We start from the raw sequence: 21,381 nt of genomic DNA, 5'->3' as shown, positions 1-21,381 counted from the left end.
TTTGCTGCTTACAGTATGCTGCATCAGTCAAACGGCCTGCAACACACGAGGGACACTTTGCAAATTTTCAGAGGAACTTTCATTTGTGAGCACCATCTACCTTGGCAACAATACATTTATGGGCACATGTCCATAGGACCTTTTTTCTTCCATTTCCAGGTAGGAATCAGTCACTGCAGTTTGTTGTTTTTTTTTTTTAAATGTTCACCCTACATAATACAGACACTCGTATTTGTTGTCAAAACAGGTAATTGTGCCATGACACTACTATCATTGAAACTGCAACTCCAGGAAGGATACCAAATACTAAAGTTTCAGTTATTGTGCATATAGTGTATAGTAGACAGAATACATGAATAAATTTGTTAGTGATTTGGGGGTATATAGTGTGTGAGATTTAATACACAGAACTGCTACCTTGGGTAGTGATAAGGACTCTAATCTGGCTGGGCATGCAGGTTACGGTGGCTGGTGATTGGTGGCACACTAGTTTCTTGGCCTCCCATGGTCTTATAATTTCAATAAGTTTGGGATCTCAAGAATGTGCTGACCCATAATGATGATGACATTTGCTGTCTGGCAACATTTATTTTACTTGGAGCTTCCACACATGGGAATGTCCATCATGATGTGGTATGCAGAACTCACCTGAAAATATAATGTGGGTGCCGCTCCTGTGTCCAGAGTTGTCATTAGGTGCATGACTGTCAGTGCACCTCTCTTTTCTGATGTATCAATGGAAGTTACAACAGTGGTCGCCTGCTGACAGACTAAGCCTTCAGATGTCATACTACTCTCCATTTTGGAAATTACCTTGCTGCAAAGAAGCCCTATTCTGTCTAGAGGTATGTGAAATGGCTGAACAATCTTGCAGAGCTGAATGAACAACATGTCTGTCCTATTGGACACTAGTCACATGGGCAGTGACATCCACATGGTGTTGAGTTTGGCCTTCCTGAAACCATTTATTCCATATTCATGACAGTTGTTTAGCCTTGACCAACACAATCAGAAATATCCCACAATGATAAACTGCAGACTCTGTAGGTTATGATCCTCCTGCTGTTGAAATCTTATATGTGCTGGTAGACATTTCTCATGTTAAATGAGGTATTACAACAATCAACATGCATTTCCTATTGCTGAATGAGAAAACCATAGTGTAATCTTCTTTCATGGCCAGAAAGCAGATGGCTTTTCTCTTATGTACTTCATGGGTTGCACTGAAATGCTAATCGTTTGGATATCCTAGGTGCATGAAACCTTCATGATGTTGAAGTCATAATGGCCAGCACTGTGTATATCTCCTGCCTCCTGTTCCTTCTTATTTGCCTGTCTGAGTTTTAAAGCACACTTCTTCAAGGTGGCTTGAATGCTCAGTTCAGGAAAAATGAGAAACGATTTATGGTGAACCAAAGATTTTATAACTACAGGAACTAAAATCGAGACTTTTCTTATAAAACTGTTTCAAATTCTTCTTAGTGTTATTTATATATCTACACTGAGTTCATCTGATTGTCTTTGTTTGTTTAATATGTAGTCTTAAAGAATAAATTTGATAGGATCTTGTTTTCTACATCTTTCAGTGTGTTTTGGAAGTTCATTGTATGATTTTATTACCAGAAAAAATACACTCGCTATAGTTTTCAGAATGGTTTTTGTGCTATAAATAATTTTTATCTGCATCTTATTTCATGAACAATTTTCTATGTGCTTGTTAAGAGGTTCAGTTACCAGTCATTGCTATGAAATTTATAATGTCCATAAGTGAACAAATATAATGTAGAAAGGACTATGGCTTCAGGCATGCTTTTAAGGCTAGTCAAAAAACTATTCACATGTTGGGAAAATATTATCAAAATGTGTGTGAAATCTTATGGGAATATTATCATTATGACTTTTTTTAATTTTATCTACTAGAATGGAAAATTTCAGTTGTTGTTGTTGTTTTTTCAGGTTCAATAGCTTAAAATTATCAGTCATGAAAATTTATGCTACCATTTACACAAAGAACAAAATTACATTTAAATCCACCATTTTTATATATTTTTTATCTTTTTCCAGGTCTCTCAATCTCAGTGCAGCTCAGAAAACCTGAAATGATGTTATTTTCTGATTTATCAGAGCATAGTGGCCATGCTCTGCTGTTACAGGCTGAATTTCTTCTGGATTACAGCATTCATCCTGGCCGGCATTCATTAGTTTGTACATTGGCTGGTCTAAAAATTTTGTCTAAGCTCCAAGGTCACAGCAGGCAACCACCCATCATGGTACAGAAACTATTAAACTTTTATAATATAACTGTATGATTCTGAATTATATAGAAAACTCAAAAGTTTTGTTATTTTGAATTTTGATTTTGTAGTTGTAAAATTCAAACAGTTAAATGCAGAATTATGAATATGTGCCTCTTGTTTGTCAAAATTAAACTGCAAAAATTTTATTTCAGTTGTAAATAACATTAACCTACATAGTGCAGCTACAACAAGATAGATGTAAAGGGTGAGCACAAAGTCTTGCTGTGATTATAACAATTTATTGGAGAATAACCATCTGACATAATAATTTACATTTGTTGCTGTTACATAGGTTAGTGTTACTATTTTTTTTAAGACCACTTATATTAGTAAACCTCAACGTGTGCTCCCTTGGTAGCTCAGAGAATATCGAGGTGATATTCCAGTTCCCACAAGGTGTTTTGTATTATGTGTTCTAAATGATTAATGGAAAATCTCATATAAGATGTGAAACAAATACTAACAAAGAGATAGAGGGGCTGGCCAGTACTTACCTCAGCTCAGTACAGCCGATAGATACACATAAAACAGAACTGAAAATTTACATTACTAGCTTTCGGAACTTTGTTCCTTCATCAGGGAGGAGAGAGGGGAAAAAAGGGAAGAAGAGAAAGTGGATTCAGTTACTCACAACCCAGGTTATGAAGCAACAGGGAAAGGTAAACAGGGAGGGTAGCAAGGATGGAGGCATAGTTGTCAGAGGGAAGCCAAAGATATTCTACTGTAAGTACTGTGCCAGCTTCAAACCAAAGAGGATGCATACAGAAGTAAAGAGGTATATAGTATAAAGATAAACACAACTATGTAGGATGAAAAGATGCGTGAATGGCTAAAGAGGAAAGGGAAAGAGGAGAAGACTGAAGAGTGAATGGGAGTGAGGTTGTTTAACGTAGGTTCAGTCCAGGGGGATGGCGGGATGAAAGGATGTGTTGGAGTGCAAGTAACCATCTCCGCAGTTCAGAGGGACTGGTGTTGGGTGGGAGAAGCCAAATGGCACATACGGTGTAGCAGGTTCCTAGGTCCCTAGAATTATACTGGAGGGCATGCTCCGCTACTGGGTATTGGGCATCTCCTAGGCGGACAGTTCGTCTGTGTCCGTTCATGCGCTCAGCCAGTTTGGTTGTTGTCATGCCGATGTAAAAGGCTGTGCAGTGCAGGCATGTCAGTTGATAAATGACATGTGTAGTTTCACATGTAGCCCTGCCTTGAATTGTGTATGTTTTACCAGTAGCGGGGCTGGAGTAGGTGGTTGTGGGGGGATGCATGGGGCAGGTTTTGCAGCGGGGTCGGTTACAGGGGTAGGAACCGTTGGGTAGAGAAGGTAGTCTGGGAATATTGTAGGGTTTAACAAGGATGTTACGGAGGTTAGGGGGGCGACGAAAGGCAACTCTGGGTGGTGTGGGGAGAATTTTGTCAAGGGATGATCTCATTTCAGGGGTTGACTTGAGAAAGTCATATCCCTGGCGGAGTAATTTGTTGATGTTTTCGAGACCAGGATAATATTGGGTGACAAGGGGGATGCTTCTGTGTGGTCTGGGGGTGCCAACCTCTTCATGGGCCGCATGGAGGAGGCTTTCCTGAAGACCCAACAGCTGCTTCCCCTGGCCTGGTATAAGTTTATAGATGACATCTTTGTGGTCTGGACTCATGGTGAAGAAACACTCCTTAATTTCCTCCATAACCTCAACTCCTTTTCGAATCTGAATTTCACCTGGTCCTTCTCCAAAACCCAAGCCACCTTCCTGGATGTTGACCTTCATCTTGTTGAAGCTCACATCCACACCTCTGTCCATATAAAACCCACAAACAAACAACAGTACCTTCACTTTGATAGCTGCCATCCTTTCCACATCAAACGCTCCCTTCCCTACAGCCTAGGTATTTGTGGCAAACGTATCTGCTCCAGTGACGAATCCCTCAACAACTACACCAATAACCTGACCAGTGCTTTCCTCTCCCGCAACTATCCTGCAGACCTTGTCCACAAACAGATTTCCCGAGCAATACATTCCTCCCCGTCCAACAACAATGTTCCTACCCCCAGACCACACAGAAGCATCCCCCTTGTCACCCAATATTATCCTGGTCTCGAAAACATCAACAAATTACTCCGCCAGGGATATGACTTTCTCAAGTCAACCCCTGAAATGAGATCATCCCTTGACAAAATTCTCCCCACACCACCCAGAGTTGCCTTTCGTCGCCCCCCTAACCTCCGTAACATCCTTGTTAAACCCTACAATATTCCCAGACTACCTTCTCTACCCAACAGTTCCTACCCCTGTAACCGACCCCGCTGCAAAACCTGCCCCATGCATCCTCCCACAACCACCTACTCCAGCCCCGCTACTGGTAAAACATACACAATTCAAGGCAGGGCTACATGTGAAACTACACATGTCATTTATCAACTGACATGCCTGCACTGCACAGCCTTTTACATCGGCATGACAACAACCAAACTGGCTGAGCGCATGAACGGACACAGACGAACTGTCCGCCTAGGAGATGCCCAATACCCAGTAGCGGAGCATGCCCTCCAGTATAATTCTAGGGACCTAGGAGCCTGCTACACCGTATGTGCCATTTTGCTTCTCCCACCCAACACCAGTCCCTCTGAACTGTGGAGATGGGAACTTGCACTCCAACACATCCTTTCATCCCGCCATCCCCCTGGACTGAACCTACGTTAAACAACCTCACTCCCATTCACTCTTCAGTCTTCTCCTCTTTCCCTTTCCTCTTTAGCCATTCACGCATCTTTTCATCCTACATAGTTGTGTTTATCTTTATACTATATACCTCTTTACTTCTGTATGCATCCTCTTTGGTTTGAAGCTGGCACAGTACTTACAGTAGAATATCTTTGGCTTCCCTCTGACAACCATGCCTCCATCCTTGCTACCCTCCCTGTTTACCTTTCCCTGTTGCTTCATAACCTGGGTTGTGAGTAACTGAATCCACTTTCTCTTCTTCCCTTTTTTCCCCTCTCTCCTCCCTGATGAAGGAACAAAGTTCCGAAAGCTAGTAATGTAAATTTTCAGTTCTGTTTTATGTGTATCTATCGGCTGTACTGAGCTGAGGTAAGTACTGGCCAGCCCCTCTATCTCTTTGTTAGTATTTGTTTCACGTATTATGTGTTCTGTCACAGTACCCACAGCAGCTTGAATCCTAGCGTTCAGTTCATTGTCATCAGCAACTGGTGTGATGAAGACTCTGTCCTTGATGTATAGCCCCAGAATAAAAGTCAAGGAGCGTAATGTCTGGAGAGCGGGGTGGCCGGGGTGTTGGATCATTACTTCCAATCCACCAATCTGGAAATGTTTTATCCAGGAAGCCATGCACTATCGAAGTCCAGTGCAGAGAGGGGGGGGGGGGGGAGGGGGGGTGCTCCATTTTGCTGGAAAAGTATCCAGGGTTGATATTCTTCCAACTGTGGGACAATGAACAGCTGCAAAACGTCTAAGCAAATGTTAGCGGTAATGGATTTTTCTGTGAAGAAAAACAGTCCAAAAACCGTGTTATGCATCAGGCCACACCAAACATTCACTTTTTTGCTGTCTTGCTGTAACTGTACAGTAGCATGTGGAGACTCTGAACCCCTTATATGGACATTACATGTATTTAACATTCCACTGATATGAAAGGTGGATTCATTGGTAAAGCATATTTGATTTAAGTAATTGTTAGCACCATCAATCCTGTTGAGAATGTCAGTTGCAAATTCAGCGTGTGTCAGCAAATCATTCGGTTGCAAGGCCTGCACAATTTGCACTTGGTAAGCATGCAACCTAAGCCTTTCACGAAGAATCTTCACCACACTTGGTTGCGGTATTTGAAGTTCAAGTTATTTATTTTTATTTTATTTAGCATTTAGAACTTTATATCTAAGCCATTGATCCAATCCACCACTTTGGAAGTAACCAGGTTTGAATCCACTAGATTTCCAGGGAAGGCACAGAGGGGCCAGTCCACTGCTATATGATTCATTGTTTGTGGAACATCAGCATAGTCACAGTATAGGGAATCTACCCAACCCCATTTATGAAAAATCAAAGCACTTCTTCCCACACAACATCTGAAATGGTTAAGCCTGCTCCAAGTGTATCTTGGCATGCTAAAACCATTGAGCCTTACTGTTGGATCTTCAACTTTCAAGATTCCCTGTGGAGTAGAAGATATCCATTCTTTCCACCAGCTGTCTTTGTTGTCAAAATGGTTGTTTAACAACTCCATGGCCGTTTTACATGCTGGTTTATGGGACTTCAACCTGGATGATTCTAGCTGTCTCACATCTTCGTGAATTGCGAGTGACGAGTTATTCAGAATTCTTGACCACAGATGACCAAGGTGTTTTTGTCTTCTGATGTGAGGAAGTGGTATGTTACACAACACAGGCAGCCGTTGGACTGGAGTAGCAAGTAATGTTCCAGATATGATACACATAGTGTGACAAAGTTGAACGTCCACAAGGTGAGTATGGCACCTATTAAGCCATACTGTGGAGCAGTACTCTGCTGAGGAATAGATGAGTGCTAGAGCAGATGTTCTCAATGTGTTGGCATCAGCTCCCCATGATGTACTAGATAGACACTGAAGAAAGTTATTACGGCTCTTCAGTTTTGCAGCAGATTTACGTAATTGGGCTTTATATGTTAGGGTCTTTTCCAAAGTCATACCCAGATATGTTGGTGTGCCATTGAACTGTAATGCTTCCCCTCAAAAATTGACTCTTCGTTGGTAATTCGAGAGCCTATTGTCCAGGTGAAAAGTAGATACCTCACTTTTGTGAGGGTTTGGTTTCAAATGCCATTTCTTAAAGTATTCATCCAGGAGTACAAGGTCTTGGTTGAGGACATTCTCTGCTTCTGCAAAATTAGTATGTTGAACAGTGAGGTTGATATCATCCATATATATATGAATTTGCAGTAGAGTGTGTTACGCAGATCATGAGTATATAAATTTGAAAGTGCTGGAGAGAGGACCGAGCCTTGTGGTAGGCCACTGCTCAATTTGCAGAATCGGCTTCGGCTGTTTTCTGAGTAAACTTGGATGAGTCTGTTACTTATCATATTTTCAATTAAAGTTGATATCTTCACACAGGGGACCACCTTGATCAGTTTTAATAAAAGACCTTCCTTCCAAATGGTGTCGTACACTGCTGTGAGATCAAGGAAGACAGAGATGCTCTTCAACTTCTTCTCAAAACCAGCTTCCACAAAAGTGGTCACTGAAAGGACTTGATCACTGCAATCATGACGAGGGTGGAATCCTGCTTGTTCAACTGGAATTAACTCTTCGATTGCTGGTGCTATTCTGTTCAATATCAGCTTGTACATGACAGAATATCAGCTTGTACATGACAGAAAGCAAGGCTATTTTTTGATAACTTTGAGGTAAGTATGGATGTTTTCCTGGCTTCAAGAGAGTAATGATTTTGGTCTTCTTGAATATAGCGGGTAACTTCCCTGATTCCAGTATGCTTCTAAAAACCAATGCCAACCATTGTTTTGTAGCCGAGCCACAGTTCTTTAGTAATTCTGGATAAATCTCGTCTAATCCTGCCGCTTTTGCGTTCTGAAGGAAGTATACACCTTGTTCAACTTCTTGTATGGAGAAAGGTCATGAATATACATCATGAGGTTGAGTTGTCTGCTTGGTTTACCTGAGTTTGGATTTTACTAGTCTGCTGAGCTTCTTATCGATTGGCATTCTAGAGGTATCAACAAGATGGTTAGCTACTGCATTAACATTGACAGGTGTGGTCTTCATTGATTGTATGGAAGCAGAATCTAGTTTCCGTATCAGTGACCAGGCCTTCCTGCTGGAATGACTGAAGTTTAAATTTTCAACAGTATTTGTCCACCTGTCTCTCCTAGCATTGTCCAGAGATTGTAATAGTTCAGATGCTTTCTCTTTGCTGCTGTTTTCATCAAACTCTTCTCTTAATCTGTTGGTCTCCTCATTCCAACCTGGTATGTATTCCTTGCAGAAGCCTCTTGAGATAGTTTTTTTGGTTGCTGCTTTCACCAATGCTACAAACATCATGTAATTCTCAGGTACTGCTTGAATCCACTGGATGTTAGCATCAGTGTAGTTGGTATAAATCTTCCAATCTGCCTTTTGGAAATTCCATCGAGGTCTTGGTGTGGAATGCATAACTGGTAATTGGAATCCAATTTTGTATATTACTGGCCTGCGTTGGCTATGGGGGCAATCTTGAAGCACTTGTCTCCAAACTTGAGGGACTGGTGTTATTAAGCCAGGGGTGACGAAACATAGATCTGGTGTGTAATCTTGCTTCCAGCAGGCTGAGTGAAAAGTACCCCTGTCTTTAGGGTAATGGACTTGAGTCAGATTGTTTACTTCAGCCCATTCTACCAACTTAATGCCATTATTGTCATTCTGATAGTAACCCCAGGATGTATGATGATTGTTAAAATCCCCTATTACAATATTTTCACTCATGGGGACAACAGCTATAGGATCAGGCCCGCATGAGGAAGGAGGTTTGTCGATGTTTGTAATCACCATATACTATATTTGTACAGATGTGGCAAAGAAAGAATGGTATTCAGAGGTTGGGATTATGTTGTAATGACATATGTCGTTTTTAATATATGTGAAAATTCCATACTGGACATGGTGATGTGTTGCCAATATTTTATACCCAGGAACTCTACCTCGAGCTAACAGCTGTTCGTCACTTTCAGTGTGTGTTTCTTGCAGTACTAGAATGTCCACTTTGTGTTCCTCTAAGATCTTAGTGAGGCAATCACTCTTGGCTCTACTGATGCCTTCGATGTTTAATTGGCATATAGTTAGTTGAGGGCCTATTTTTCATGTTTGGAACTGTACGTCCTTAGAAGGATTATTTAGTGTTTTCATCTCATCATTGCCATGAGGCTCAAAGGGGCCATACAGTGGTATCTTGATCATTGTTGCCTACTTAGCACCACCCGGGGGTCATGTGTAGGGTACTTTAAGGTTAAACCTATGGGCGTGAAGCAACATTCAAGCCCCGAAGTTCAAGTGATGCTTGACGAGTTGATTCAGACGGATTCCGTTGAAACGATTGCCGAACATTATCAACAGTTGCATCACTCAAACAACGCCTGCCACTTTGAGGATGATCTTCAATGCTGCCTGTTTTGTTAAACTTTACATACCATAGCTTTATTAATTTAATGCCAGGAGGGCTGCATCCATAAGAAGCCCAAAATTTATGCTGAACACTGATGGGCGATTTCATTTTTTGTGCTTTCTCCTGCTTCAACATCATTTTGCCAGCAACTAATTTGACCTAACAGACCGCGTCAGTGTTCTGGAGCACTATTGCCATCTATTGGTGACAACAACTAGTAACACTAACCTATGTATCGTCATCAAATGTAACTTATTATGTCAAACGGTTATTCTGTTATAAATTTTTATAATCAGGACAAGACTTTGTGCTCACCCTGTATATCTGAATAAAAAGCTTTCAGCATATAGTCATATCTCTTTGTTGTACAGCAAATTAATAACTGCAGGTGCAACAAATTAATAGTGTCATCTGACATCAGCTTTACTTCTGGGTTGGCAAGATGTCTGTATTACCCAAAAGTAAAAATCATAATGCACCTAGCAGCTAAGATATTAGCCCTAAATATGGAGGCAATTCCATATGAATAGTAACAACCAGATTGTAGAAGACTTGAATACACATGAATAAAGAGTCCCATTATAATTAAATCATGAAATAGTTCTATTATATATTCATAACTGTGTAATTATTAGTATATTTTACCCTGTTTTGGTATATGAGAAGGTGCTGTTGTTTGAAAGTTGTTTAATACATTGTAATTAGCATGTAATTGGTTGTATTTCATCAGTTCAGGTTCAGTTGATGGGATCACATAATTAATTTTATCACAGTAAGAACCTCATATAACACCATCTCCCTCTGATTACCCATCCATCCACCTGCCATCCAAATTATATAGTGTTTTACAATAGTAGCTGAAAATATACTTTTAAGCACTGCTTGGGTATTCTGTAGGCACTATAACAAGATGAAAAAGCTCTAATTCTACTCACCTATCAATACAAAGTAAGCTATGAAATGAAAGTGATCTCCTCAGATTCCTCCGGCCACGTGCCAGATTACAGGGTCCTCTGCATAAAGAGTAAGTCTAACAGCTTAAAAAAAAAAAAATGAAACAGCCACAAGATATATTCTGACACACCAAATGATGCACATACTACATGCCATAAAGAAAACAAAACCGTTGGAAAAGTAGCATGGCAACATTGCATGGACTTAATGTTCATTCATCAAAACATACAAACAATAAAAAATAAAGTACACCAATTTGAAGTTCAGCTCCAGTCTTTGAACTGCACTGTAGTTTATGTCACTAAGCACTTTTGTAGAAAAATAGTAATCAAACATGCAGTATTAAAGCTGAATGAAAGGACAGACTTACTGTAGGACTACTTCAAAGAGTGGAGGATCATGCATTTGTATAAGAAAAGAAGCAAAGTTCAAATCAAGACATGACCTTAGTACAGTAAGTGAGGACAAACACTTTGAAATATCAGCTACTGCTTGATATCACCAAGAAATTAATCATTTTATGCATCTGTCAATCTCCAAGGGGTAATGTGGCGTCTTTTTCAATAAATTAACAGAAGTTCTAGATAAAGTGTCAGCTACAAAAGTCAACACAATTAGTGCTTGTGACATAAACACAGATGTCATAACTGAAACTAATATGACCCTCATAAATATCCTTCAGAGTTTTGGTGTGTTCCTGTTGGTTAATGGTGCACAAGGGTCACTACAATAACTGAATCAGTAACTGAACATGTGGTCACTACTACAGACAGGGAAATGTGTGATGTAGCTGTAAAAGATCTTGAAATATCATGCAATTTCTTCCGAATAATAACAGTAAAACTGGACATGAAAAAATTCTCTAAACTGTAGCCCTGACAGACATATACCAGAAATACAAATACAATATTTTTCAGAAAAACTAGGAAACAAAAGCTGAGATAAAGTTTATAGAGAAAACAATGTGAATGTGAAATTCTCTAAATTCTCAACCGTATTTCAATTCAGCTTTGAAAAAACTTTTCCAAACATACCCATAGCAGTATCAGTGTCTCCCAAAAGCAAATGGATGACAGCAGATATTAAGAAGACTTCCCAAGCACTTCAGCACTCAGCTTCTTGAAAGAGAGTCATAATGATCCAGAGTTGTTAAATTTCTGTCATAGTTACAAGAATATTAATGGAAAACTGCATATGTGGTACAACTTAAAGATTTTGCTCACACAATTCTTTATTAAGTGTGATGAATTTCAAAATTTCAGTATCAGACTGAAGCTGTGGAATGAAGTGCACAAAAAATTAACAATAGCAAATATGAAGACTAGTAGATTATGCTAGCATTAATGATGGAAAGCAAGTCAAAGAGTAACTTTACAAACAATGATACATTGCAATTAATTACATGTCAAAACCTCATGAACAACTTGACAAAGATACATTTCTGCTACTTCTATGGAGGAGAAAGTCATGTACTGACAGCATGGAAAGTGCATTGTTAGGTAACATTGTGAACAACAGTACAGAGGTAGTCATTAGTCAATAATCAGAACAGAAGACATATTTGCAACCAATAACTGGTGTGATAGAGAATAAACATAAAACCAATTTAAATAAGAAGTAAAATACAAGCTGTGAAGGAATAGGTTTACAACTATCACTAAATATAATGTTAAGTTAGTATCACCCAATGTAGTCATATTACAATAGACAGACATATAATAAATGAAATACAACACAATCATTTAGGTGAGCCCAGATTAGTGGCAACAACTTGAAATAAAAGAGAATTATTATACAATAAAAGACATTTATAATTTTTTAAACTTAATGCTATAGCATTACTTTAAAACTGTTCAGCTGTTATCAGTTAACAACCATCACAAAATGAAATGTTATTTGAGTATGATGAACTGTAATCATTACATTAGTCAAAAAAATAATGGATGACATACAATATAACTATTTAGGTAAGCTTATATGAGTGACAACAATTTGAAATAAAACAGAAGCTAATAGTAAAATTCTTCTTTATTTTATATTTAAAAAATGTAAATGTATAATATGAGAATGCATAATAGCTCAGCATGAAGTAGATACGTGAGGACACCAATAAATATTTTAGCATATTATGGTTGAAGATGTAAGGTTAGGATCACTGGTTGCTAAAACTGATGCCTAGGCAGTCAAAAGGCTGAAATAGTGGTCATACTATCTTGGAATTAATGGATTCTATTTGGACATATAGCTGTATGGGATGCAGTGTGAACATATGTAGCAGTATAGAAATATGGAGCTATATATAACAAAATGAGCTCTTTGAACCTGTATATGTACATTACATTGTGGTTAAGCTTACGAAAGTTAAATGTTTGTGTTTTGCTTCTAATTGAAAGAGCTTAACACTTAATAAAGATCTGTGCAATCAAGACCTCTCTGTATTTAAAAGTTGTGCTAAATTTGAATGGTTGCGTACCTCTGCCATGGATGTATTTCTCTGTCAAGTAATGTGAAGTGCTGATTGCTGTATAAAAGTAATTCAATGACAAAGTAATACACAATGCAGACAATAAAATCAAAGCTGTCTGGGATGTCATAAAAAAAGGAAACATGGTGATACAAACAAACTCATAACAACATGCTGGAAGGGGAGGGGGATCCTTTGATCCATGGATAGAGGTCAACAGGCAGAATCCATATTCCTAGAACTCCCAAAACCATTTGACACAGTACCCTCCTGGCAGACTTTTAAGGAAGATATGAGCACATGGAATAGTTTCATATATATATGTGCGGGGCTGGAGGATGTCTTAAGTATTAGAACCTAGTACATTGCCCTTGATACCAAGTGTTCGTCAGAGACACAGGTACCATCTGGAGTGCCCCAAGGAAGTGTGAGAGGACTACACTTATTCTCTATATACATAAATGATCTGATGGTGAGGACGAGGAGCTATCTACAGGTATTATTTTGCTGATGATACTGTGGTGTTCAGGAAAGTGTCATTGTTGAGTGAATATAGGAGCATAAGGGATGTCTTGCCCAACATTTCTAGTTTGTTTAATGAATGGTATATCAGGAGAAGTGTTGGTCACAATATGCTATGCTGAGGAACTCTCTTGTTAATGTATTTTGGTTCTGATGAGGGTTTAAGTATAGAAAAATGTAAGTTAATGGAGATAGTAGGGAAAACAATCCCACAATATTTTAACATAGCATTAGCAGTGTGTTGCTTTGTACAGTCACATTGGTTAAATATCTAGATGCCATGTTTCAAAGCAATATAAAATGGAACGAGCACATAAGGATGGCAGCAGGGAAGGTAAATGGTATTTTATTTATTTTCGAGTCAAAAACATTACAACAAGGGTAAATGGTCAACTTCAGTTTATTGGGAGAATTTTAGGAATGTGTGGTTCATCTGGAAAGGAACCCTTCCTTGAGTACCACTTAAATGTTTGAGATGATCAGGAGGTTAGATTAAAGGAAAACATCAAAGCAATTCAGAGGCAGACTGCTAAATTTCTTACTGGTAGGTTTGATTAACAAGTGAGTATTATGGAGATACTTTGTGATCTCAAATTGGAATCACTGAAGGGAAAACTACATTCTATTCACAGAACACTATAGAGAATATTTGGTGAACTGGCAGTTGAACTTAACTCAAGAATAATTATACAGCCACCATCAAACATTTTGAAAAAGGACTATGACAATATGGTAAGAAAAATTAGGTCTTGTATGGAGGCATATAGACAGTCATTTTTCCCTCACTCTGTTTACAAGTGGAACAGGAAAGGAAATGACATGTATTGGTACAAGGCACACTCTCCACACACACCACCTTACAAATTATGTGACTGAGCATTTTTCAGATACTGGAGAGGAGGTCAACAAAAATTCCTGATAATAATTGTAACAACTGTAAATAATTATGCACTAAGTACAATGATGTTACTCCCAACCATAGGTCATGAAGTCAGTAATCTGTACAAGAACTAAAAACTGGACAGTCAGTAGGCTTAGATGAAGTACCATTGTGTATATTGAAACAATGCATAGAGTTTATACAAGCTCCCTTAACAAATGTAATAAATGATTCCTTCACATCAGGGAAATGTCCAGAGTATTTAAAACAGACAAGAAGAGTTGTACGTCTGCGAGGGAAAGGTAACACAGAAGATGTAGAAAATTACCTGTCTCTTTCCCTGCTGTCACCATTCTAAAAAATAATAGAATCAGTTATGACAAACAGACTAATGAATTACTTGAATAAATAAAACATTTTAAGTGAATCATAGCTTGGTTTCTGAAATGGTAGAAGTGTGGAGTCAGCCATAGTGGAATTCACAAAAATGTTACTCAATATTCCTGACAGAGGTGAGTGTGTAACAAGCATATTTTTTTCTTTCTAAAGCTTTTGTTACTGTTGACGTTATGATTCTCCTGAAAAAGCAAGAAGCATTAGGACAGATGACAGGTTCTCGTCATATATAGCAGACAGAGTACAAAGAGCTAAGATATGTCATACCTCAGATAAGTCAAAACTTTTAATAAAACCCTCATCAGAACCAAAATACATTAACAAGAGAGTTCCTCAGCATAGCGTATTGTGACCAACACTTCTCCTGATATGCATCAAAGAAATCCCTAGTAGATTTAGTGATTAGAAAAAATCCTATTTGCTGACAACAATAATATTATAGTGACTGAGAAAACAAGAGAACTCCTTTCTGAGGAAGCAAATGAAATCCTCAAGGAAGTTTACCATTGGTCAATAAGCAATAAAGTGACATTGAACACAAATAAAAGTAACATAATGAATTTCACTTCAAAGAGGGAGAATGGCATTGTTAAATTAAATGTACGTGATGCCTCTGTAGATTATGCAACAAATGCACAAATTTTAGGAGTGAATATTGATTCTTAGTTGAACTGGTGTAGAACACAAAAAGATACTAGCAAACAGAATGTCATCATCATATTGTGCCCTTAGCATCCTATCATCAATGTGTAACAGCCAGTTTCTTTTAGTTACACATTGGTCATAGAGACAATCAGTTCACAGCTATGACATTCTTTTCAGGGGCACAAATGCACTAAATATGAACACAAGTCAAAACAGCAGCAAAGGGCCATAATAATAATAACCAAAAATAGTAGTTGAGCTCATTGTAAAGATCTGTTCAAAACCCTGGGTATATTAGCTGCATCATTCGAATATATTTATCAATCAGTGGTACACATCAGAAATAACATTGATAATTACTGCCAGAATAGCTCCTAAACAATGTTATTAATATTTATCAATTTGAAATATTCTGGTAGAGAGATTGTTTGACAGTCTGCTATACGAAAATGTTGTGTTACTTTTACCATTCTTTGTTAAAATATGTTTTACCATTAGGCAAGCTATTTAAAAAAAACCACAAGTGTACTGTACTAAATAAAATAAATCTCACTTCAAATATTAATGCCAGTCAAATAAAAATGAGAAACATTTAATTTTTCAGTAAACAACTTTAATTTTCAAATAATTGATACCAGAATATCAAACAGTACAACATTCATCAATCAACGGTGTGTTATTGCTCACTGATATGTCTGTGCTTCACTGTCTTAATAAAAACCTCATCCATTGAAAACCGCCACAACTGCTGATTATACTTCAACTTCGCAAATATCTGAAAACAACATGCTGGTATGTCTAAATCATATACGAGATGGTCAAAGAGGACAAAAATGGTTGGCGTGGAATATAGTTACAGTGGTAACATTCTGTCTTGTAAAAGACTTATGCTGTAACTAAAATATATTGGGAATTTATGTATGATGAAATGCTTTGAGCTATGAGTATATATTTCAGCTTATTTCCCAGATGTAACAACTTATCTCTTAATAATGAAATACCATGGTACTGAACATTCAGAGCTAGATAACAGCTTGATGATCACAGGGTTGAGAAGAGGCAAAATGTTATGTTTCCGCTGTAACATGTTTCAAACTGAAAATCACATGTTCTTATATACTATGTCCATCATGTTGAGAGTTACAATTCATTTGACACTGATAAAATGTTAAGCCCTCCAAGAATCACAACTTTAATTAACCATCAATATTTTGCAGGTGCTGTATCCATGTGACATAGAATTTGCAAAAACCGTAAGGACAGCTGAACATGGAGTGACTGTGATTGTCTCTGTTAGTACAATAAACCTTCACATCTCTGCTAGCACAGTTCATACTTTATCTGATGTAAGTGTTATGGAAAATGCTGTGGAGGAACTAACAGACAATTTATATTATAAGATTTGCCATATAATGCCTCTATATTAGCAAGTATATTTTTGTTATACTTGGTAATAGTCTTTTGCTTTGTGTGATATTTATTACTTTTGATTTCACTATCTGAAAGTGTACTTTCTTTATAATGCCATTTTGGCAACCATGGTGCATTGTTACACTACAGCAACTTCTGTGTTTTGACAAAAAAATGTTTTCCCTTACCCAATCCCATAATGTTGAAATAGACTCTGAAGTGCCAAAGAAACTGGTATAGGCATGCAAATTCAAATACACAGATAAGAAAAGAGGCAGAATACAGCATTGTGGTTGACAATGCCTGTAAAAGGCAACAAGTGTCTGGTGCAGTTGTTAGATTGGTTACTGCTGCTATAAAGCCTGGTTATTGAGATTTAAGTGAGTTTGAACATGGTGTTATAGTCGGTGCATGTGCAATGTGAACAGCATCTCTGAGGTAGCAATGAAGTGGGGATCTTCCCGTATGACCATTTCATGAGTATACCATGAACATCAGGAATCCAGTAAAACATCAGATCTCTGACACTTCTGCGGCCCGAAAAAGATCCTGCAAGAATGGAATGGGACCAACGACGACTGAAGAGAATCATTCAACATGATGGAAGTGCAACCCTTCCACAAATTGCTGCAGATTTCCATGCTGGACCATCAACAAGTGTCAGAATGTGAACCATTCAATGGAAGATCATCAATATGGGCTTTCAGAGCTGAAGGCCCACTCATGTATCCTGGATGACTGCACAACACAGAGGTTTATGCCTCACCTGGGCCTGTAAACACCGACATTGGACTATTGATGACTGGTACATGTTGTCTGGTCAGACTAGTCTTGTTTCAAATTGTATCAAGTATATGGACATTTACTGGTATGGAGGCAACCTCTTGAATCCATGGACTCTGCATATCAGCAGGGGACCATTGAAGCTGGTGGAGGCTCTGTAATGGTGTGTGGCGTGTGCAGTTGGAATGATATGGGACTCCTCAAATGTCTAGATATGACTCTGACAGGTGACACATACGTAAGCATCCTGTCTGATCACCTGCATCCATTCATGTCCATTGTGCATCCTGACGGACTGAGGCAATTCCAGCAGGACAATACAGCACCCCATACATCCAGAATTGCTACAGAGTGGCTCCCAGAGCACTCTTCTGAGATTAAACACTTCCACCGGTCACCAGACTCTTCAGACATGAACATTATTGAACATTGTTTCAATAATTGTAAAATTTTACCATGAGTGAGAAGTGTGGGCTTTGCCGTAGGTTCGTGAGTAGTGGATTGTGGTGTGAGACTTGTTCGAAGTATCTTCACTGGGGGGAATGCAGTGGGGAAGCCAGTGGGCATTCTGGTGAGATCCTCTCCTGGAACTGCAGGTTATGTAGCAAGAGTAAGTTGATAGAGGAGCCGGAGCGTAAGATCTGTGCCCTTCAGGTGCAGTTGAAAAACGCACAGGAGGAGCTAAATAGGAAGAGGAGGGAGAAGGGGGTTGGGGAATGGGAGCTGGCTGTTGGCAAGAGATCTGCTAGGAGAAGGAGATTTTCAGATAGTTTTACTATTGGTGTTTGTAATAGATATGACCAACTGTCAGGGTCTAGTGGAGAGGAATCTCTAGTAGCTGTAGATGTAGGAAGTATGCAGCAGACCTCAGCAGTTACGGTGGCTAGGACAGTTGCAAAGTCTAACAGAAAGAAGAAGGTTCTGCTGTTAGGTAGTTCTCATAGTAGAGGTGTAGGCCAGCAGTTGCAGGAAGTTTTGGGGAGTGAGTACCAGGTCACCAGCATTGTGAAGCCTAATGCAGGATTGGCTCAGGTGACTTTTAACATAGGGGGGTTATGTAGGGATTTTACTAAAGAGGATCAGGTAGTGATTGTGGGTGGGGCTGGTAATAGTATTGATAGGGATGGGGAGTATGACATAGATGGTGACCTGGAAAAGATAGCCACTCAGACTGGCAACACGAATGTGCATTTCATGGAACTGTTTCAGCGTCATGATCGGCCTCATCTTAATATAGCCGTCAGGCGTAATAACATGAGACTTGGGGGTGCGCTGATGACAGAAGGCATGAGTCACATTTCAGTGGTGTCGGTGGAGTCTATCAGTAGGACGGGTTTCACTAGACATGGCCTGCACCTCAACAGGTATGGGAAGGGGAGGTTGGCAAAACTTATAGGTGACAGCATAGGTGGGGGTGGTGGGATCACTCATGGGAAAATTCCGGTAGTTGTGGGTGTTAGAGCTGTACCTTTTTTAGATTGAAGTCAGCTGATAGGTATTCCTGCTTAAGGGAAGTCTCTCTAACAAAGAAACCACTTTCTACAAAGCTTGGGTATCCGATTAATGAGGGAATTAGTATATTTCATCAAAATATACAAGGTATTAGAGATAAAGTTAGTGAACTGCTTATAGATGTTGACTCTGAAATTATTGGTATATCTGAACACTTCTTAAATAAGGAGATAATTCAGAGGCTTCCTTTACCAGGATACAGGTTGGCTGGCAGCTTTTCTAGGAGCTCTTTGCGGTGTGGGGGAGTTGCCATGTATGTGAAAAACGGTATCCCATTTGAGTCAATTGATGTTTCAAAGTACTGCACTGAAAAGGTGTTTGAATGTTGTGCAGGTGTGGTAAAATGTAGTGGAGCTAAACTTCTTACTGTTGTTATTTATAGATCCCCAGACTCCGATTTCACAACATTTTTGCTAAAGCTAGAGGAGGATCTTGGTTCACTTTATAGGAAATACAAAAAGTTAGTTATATGTGGTGACTTCAATATTAATTGTATAAGTGATTGTGCAAGGAAAAGGATGCTGGTAGACCTCCTTAATTCATATAATCTTATGCAAACCATATTCTTTCCAACGAGAGTGCAAGGGAACAGTAGAACAACCATAGACAATATTTTTGTTCATTCGTCATTATTAGAAGGGCATTCTGTTAACAAAAAGGTGAATGGCCTTTCAGATCATGATGCACAAATTTTAAGTCTAAAAGATTTTTGTGCTGCAACACATGTTAAATATAGTTACCAACTTTTTAGGAAAGCTGATCCAGTTGCTGTACAGACTTTTGTAAACCTTATCAAGGAACAAGAGTGGCAAGATGTTTATAGTGCTGATACAGCAGACGATAAATATAATGCTTTCCTCAAGACTTTTCTCATGCTCTTTGAAAGTTGCTTTCCATTAGGACGTTGAAAACAGGGTACTAGCACAAACAGGCAGCCTGGGTGGCTGACTAAAGGGATAAGAATATCTTGTAGAACAAAGTGGCAATTACATCAAAACGTTAGAAACAGTCAAAATCTAAATGGAGCAGCCCATTACAAACAGTATTGTAAGGTGCTTAAAAAAGGTATTAGGAAGGCAAAAAGTTTGTGGTATGCAGATAGAATAGCTAAGTCTCAGGATAAAATTAAAACCATATGGTCAGTCGTAAAGGAAGTGGCTGGTCTGCAGAGACAAGTCGAGAATATAGAATCAGTGCGTAGTGGGGATGTCCGTGTTACTGATAAGTTGCATATATGTACAGTACTTAATAATCACTTTCTGAATATAGCAGGTGAACTAAATAGAAACCTAGTCCCAACAGGGAATCATATAGTGCTCTTAGAAAAAAGTGTTCCGAGACTGTTACCTGAAATGCTCCTCCATGATACTGACAAGAGGGAGATTGAGTTAATAATTAAATCACTAAAGACCAAGAACTCTCATGGATATGACGGGGTATCTAGCAGAATACTGAAGTATTGTTCCACGTATGTTAGCTCAGTACTTAGCCATATCTGTAACTTTTCCTTTAGGAGTGGTCGGTTTCCTGACCGATTAAAGTACTCGGTAGTGAAGCCACTTTATAAAAAGGGAGACAGGGATAATGTTGACAATTATAGACCTATTTCTATGCCATCGGTGTTTGCTAAAGTTATCGAGAGGGTTGTATATACAAGGTTACTGCAGCATTTAAATTCACATAATTTGCTGTCAAATGTACAGTTTGGTTTTAGAAATGGCTTAACAACTGAAAATGCTATAGTCTCTTTTCTCTGTGAGGTTTTGGATGGATTAAATAAAAGGTTGCGAATGTTAGGTGTTTTCTTTGATTTAACGAAGGCTTTTGACTGTGTTGACCACAAAATATTACTGCAGAAGTTGGAACATTATGGAGTAAGGGGAGTAGCTTACAATTGGTTCGCCTCCTACTTTAAGAACAGAAAGCAGAAGGTAATCCTCCGCAATATTGAGAGTGGTAATGATGTTCAGTCCCAATGGGGCACTGTTAAATGGGGCGTTCCCCAAGGGTCGGTGCTGGGGCCACTGCTGTTCCTTATTTATGTAAATGATATGCCTTCTAGTATTACAGGTGATTCAAAAATATTTCTGTTTGCTGACGACACCACCTTGGTAGTGAAGGATCTTGTGTGTAATATTGAAACATTATCAAATAATGTAGTTCATGATATAAGTTCGTGGCTTGTGGAAAATAATTTGATGCTAAATCACAGTAAGACTCAGTTTTTACAGTTTCTAACCCACAATTCAACAAGAACTGACATTTTAATCAGACAGAATGGGCATGTTATAAGCGAGACGGAACAGTTCAAGTTCCTAGGCGTACGGATAGATAGTAAGCTGTTGTGGAAAGCCCATGTTCAGGATCTTGTTCA

At 38.8% G+C, this 21,381-nt stretch overlaps 1 protein-coding gene across 1 annotated transcript in view; it reads left to right on the top strand.

Annotated features, from left to right (window-relative positions):
• The window catches only part of LOC126470164 (intermembrane lipid transfer protein VPS13A-like), a 762,201-nt gene that overhangs the window by 380,509 nt on the left and 360,311 nt on the right, over nt 1–21,381 (top strand). Inside the window, exons 30-31 of the mRNA XM_050097791.1 lie at nt 2,065–2,270; nt 16,520–16,648. Of these exons, the coding sequence (XP_049953748.1) occupies nt 2,065–2,270; nt 16,520–16,648 (335 nt within the window). The remainder of the gene's footprint in view (nt 1–2,064; nt 2,271–16,519; nt 16,649–21,381) is intronic.

The sequence above is a fragment of the Schistocerca serialis genome, chromosome 3 (genome assembly GCF_023864345.2).
Source record: "Schistocerca serialis cubense isolate TAMUIC-IGC-003099 chromosome 3, iqSchSeri2.2, whole genome shotgun sequence".
Lineage (NCBI taxonomy): Eukaryota > Metazoa > Arthropoda > Insecta > Orthoptera > Acrididae > Schistocerca > Schistocerca serialis.
The sequence above is the reverse complement of the archived record's forward strand: the minus strand, read 5'-3'. Positions and strand labels throughout refer to the sequence as shown.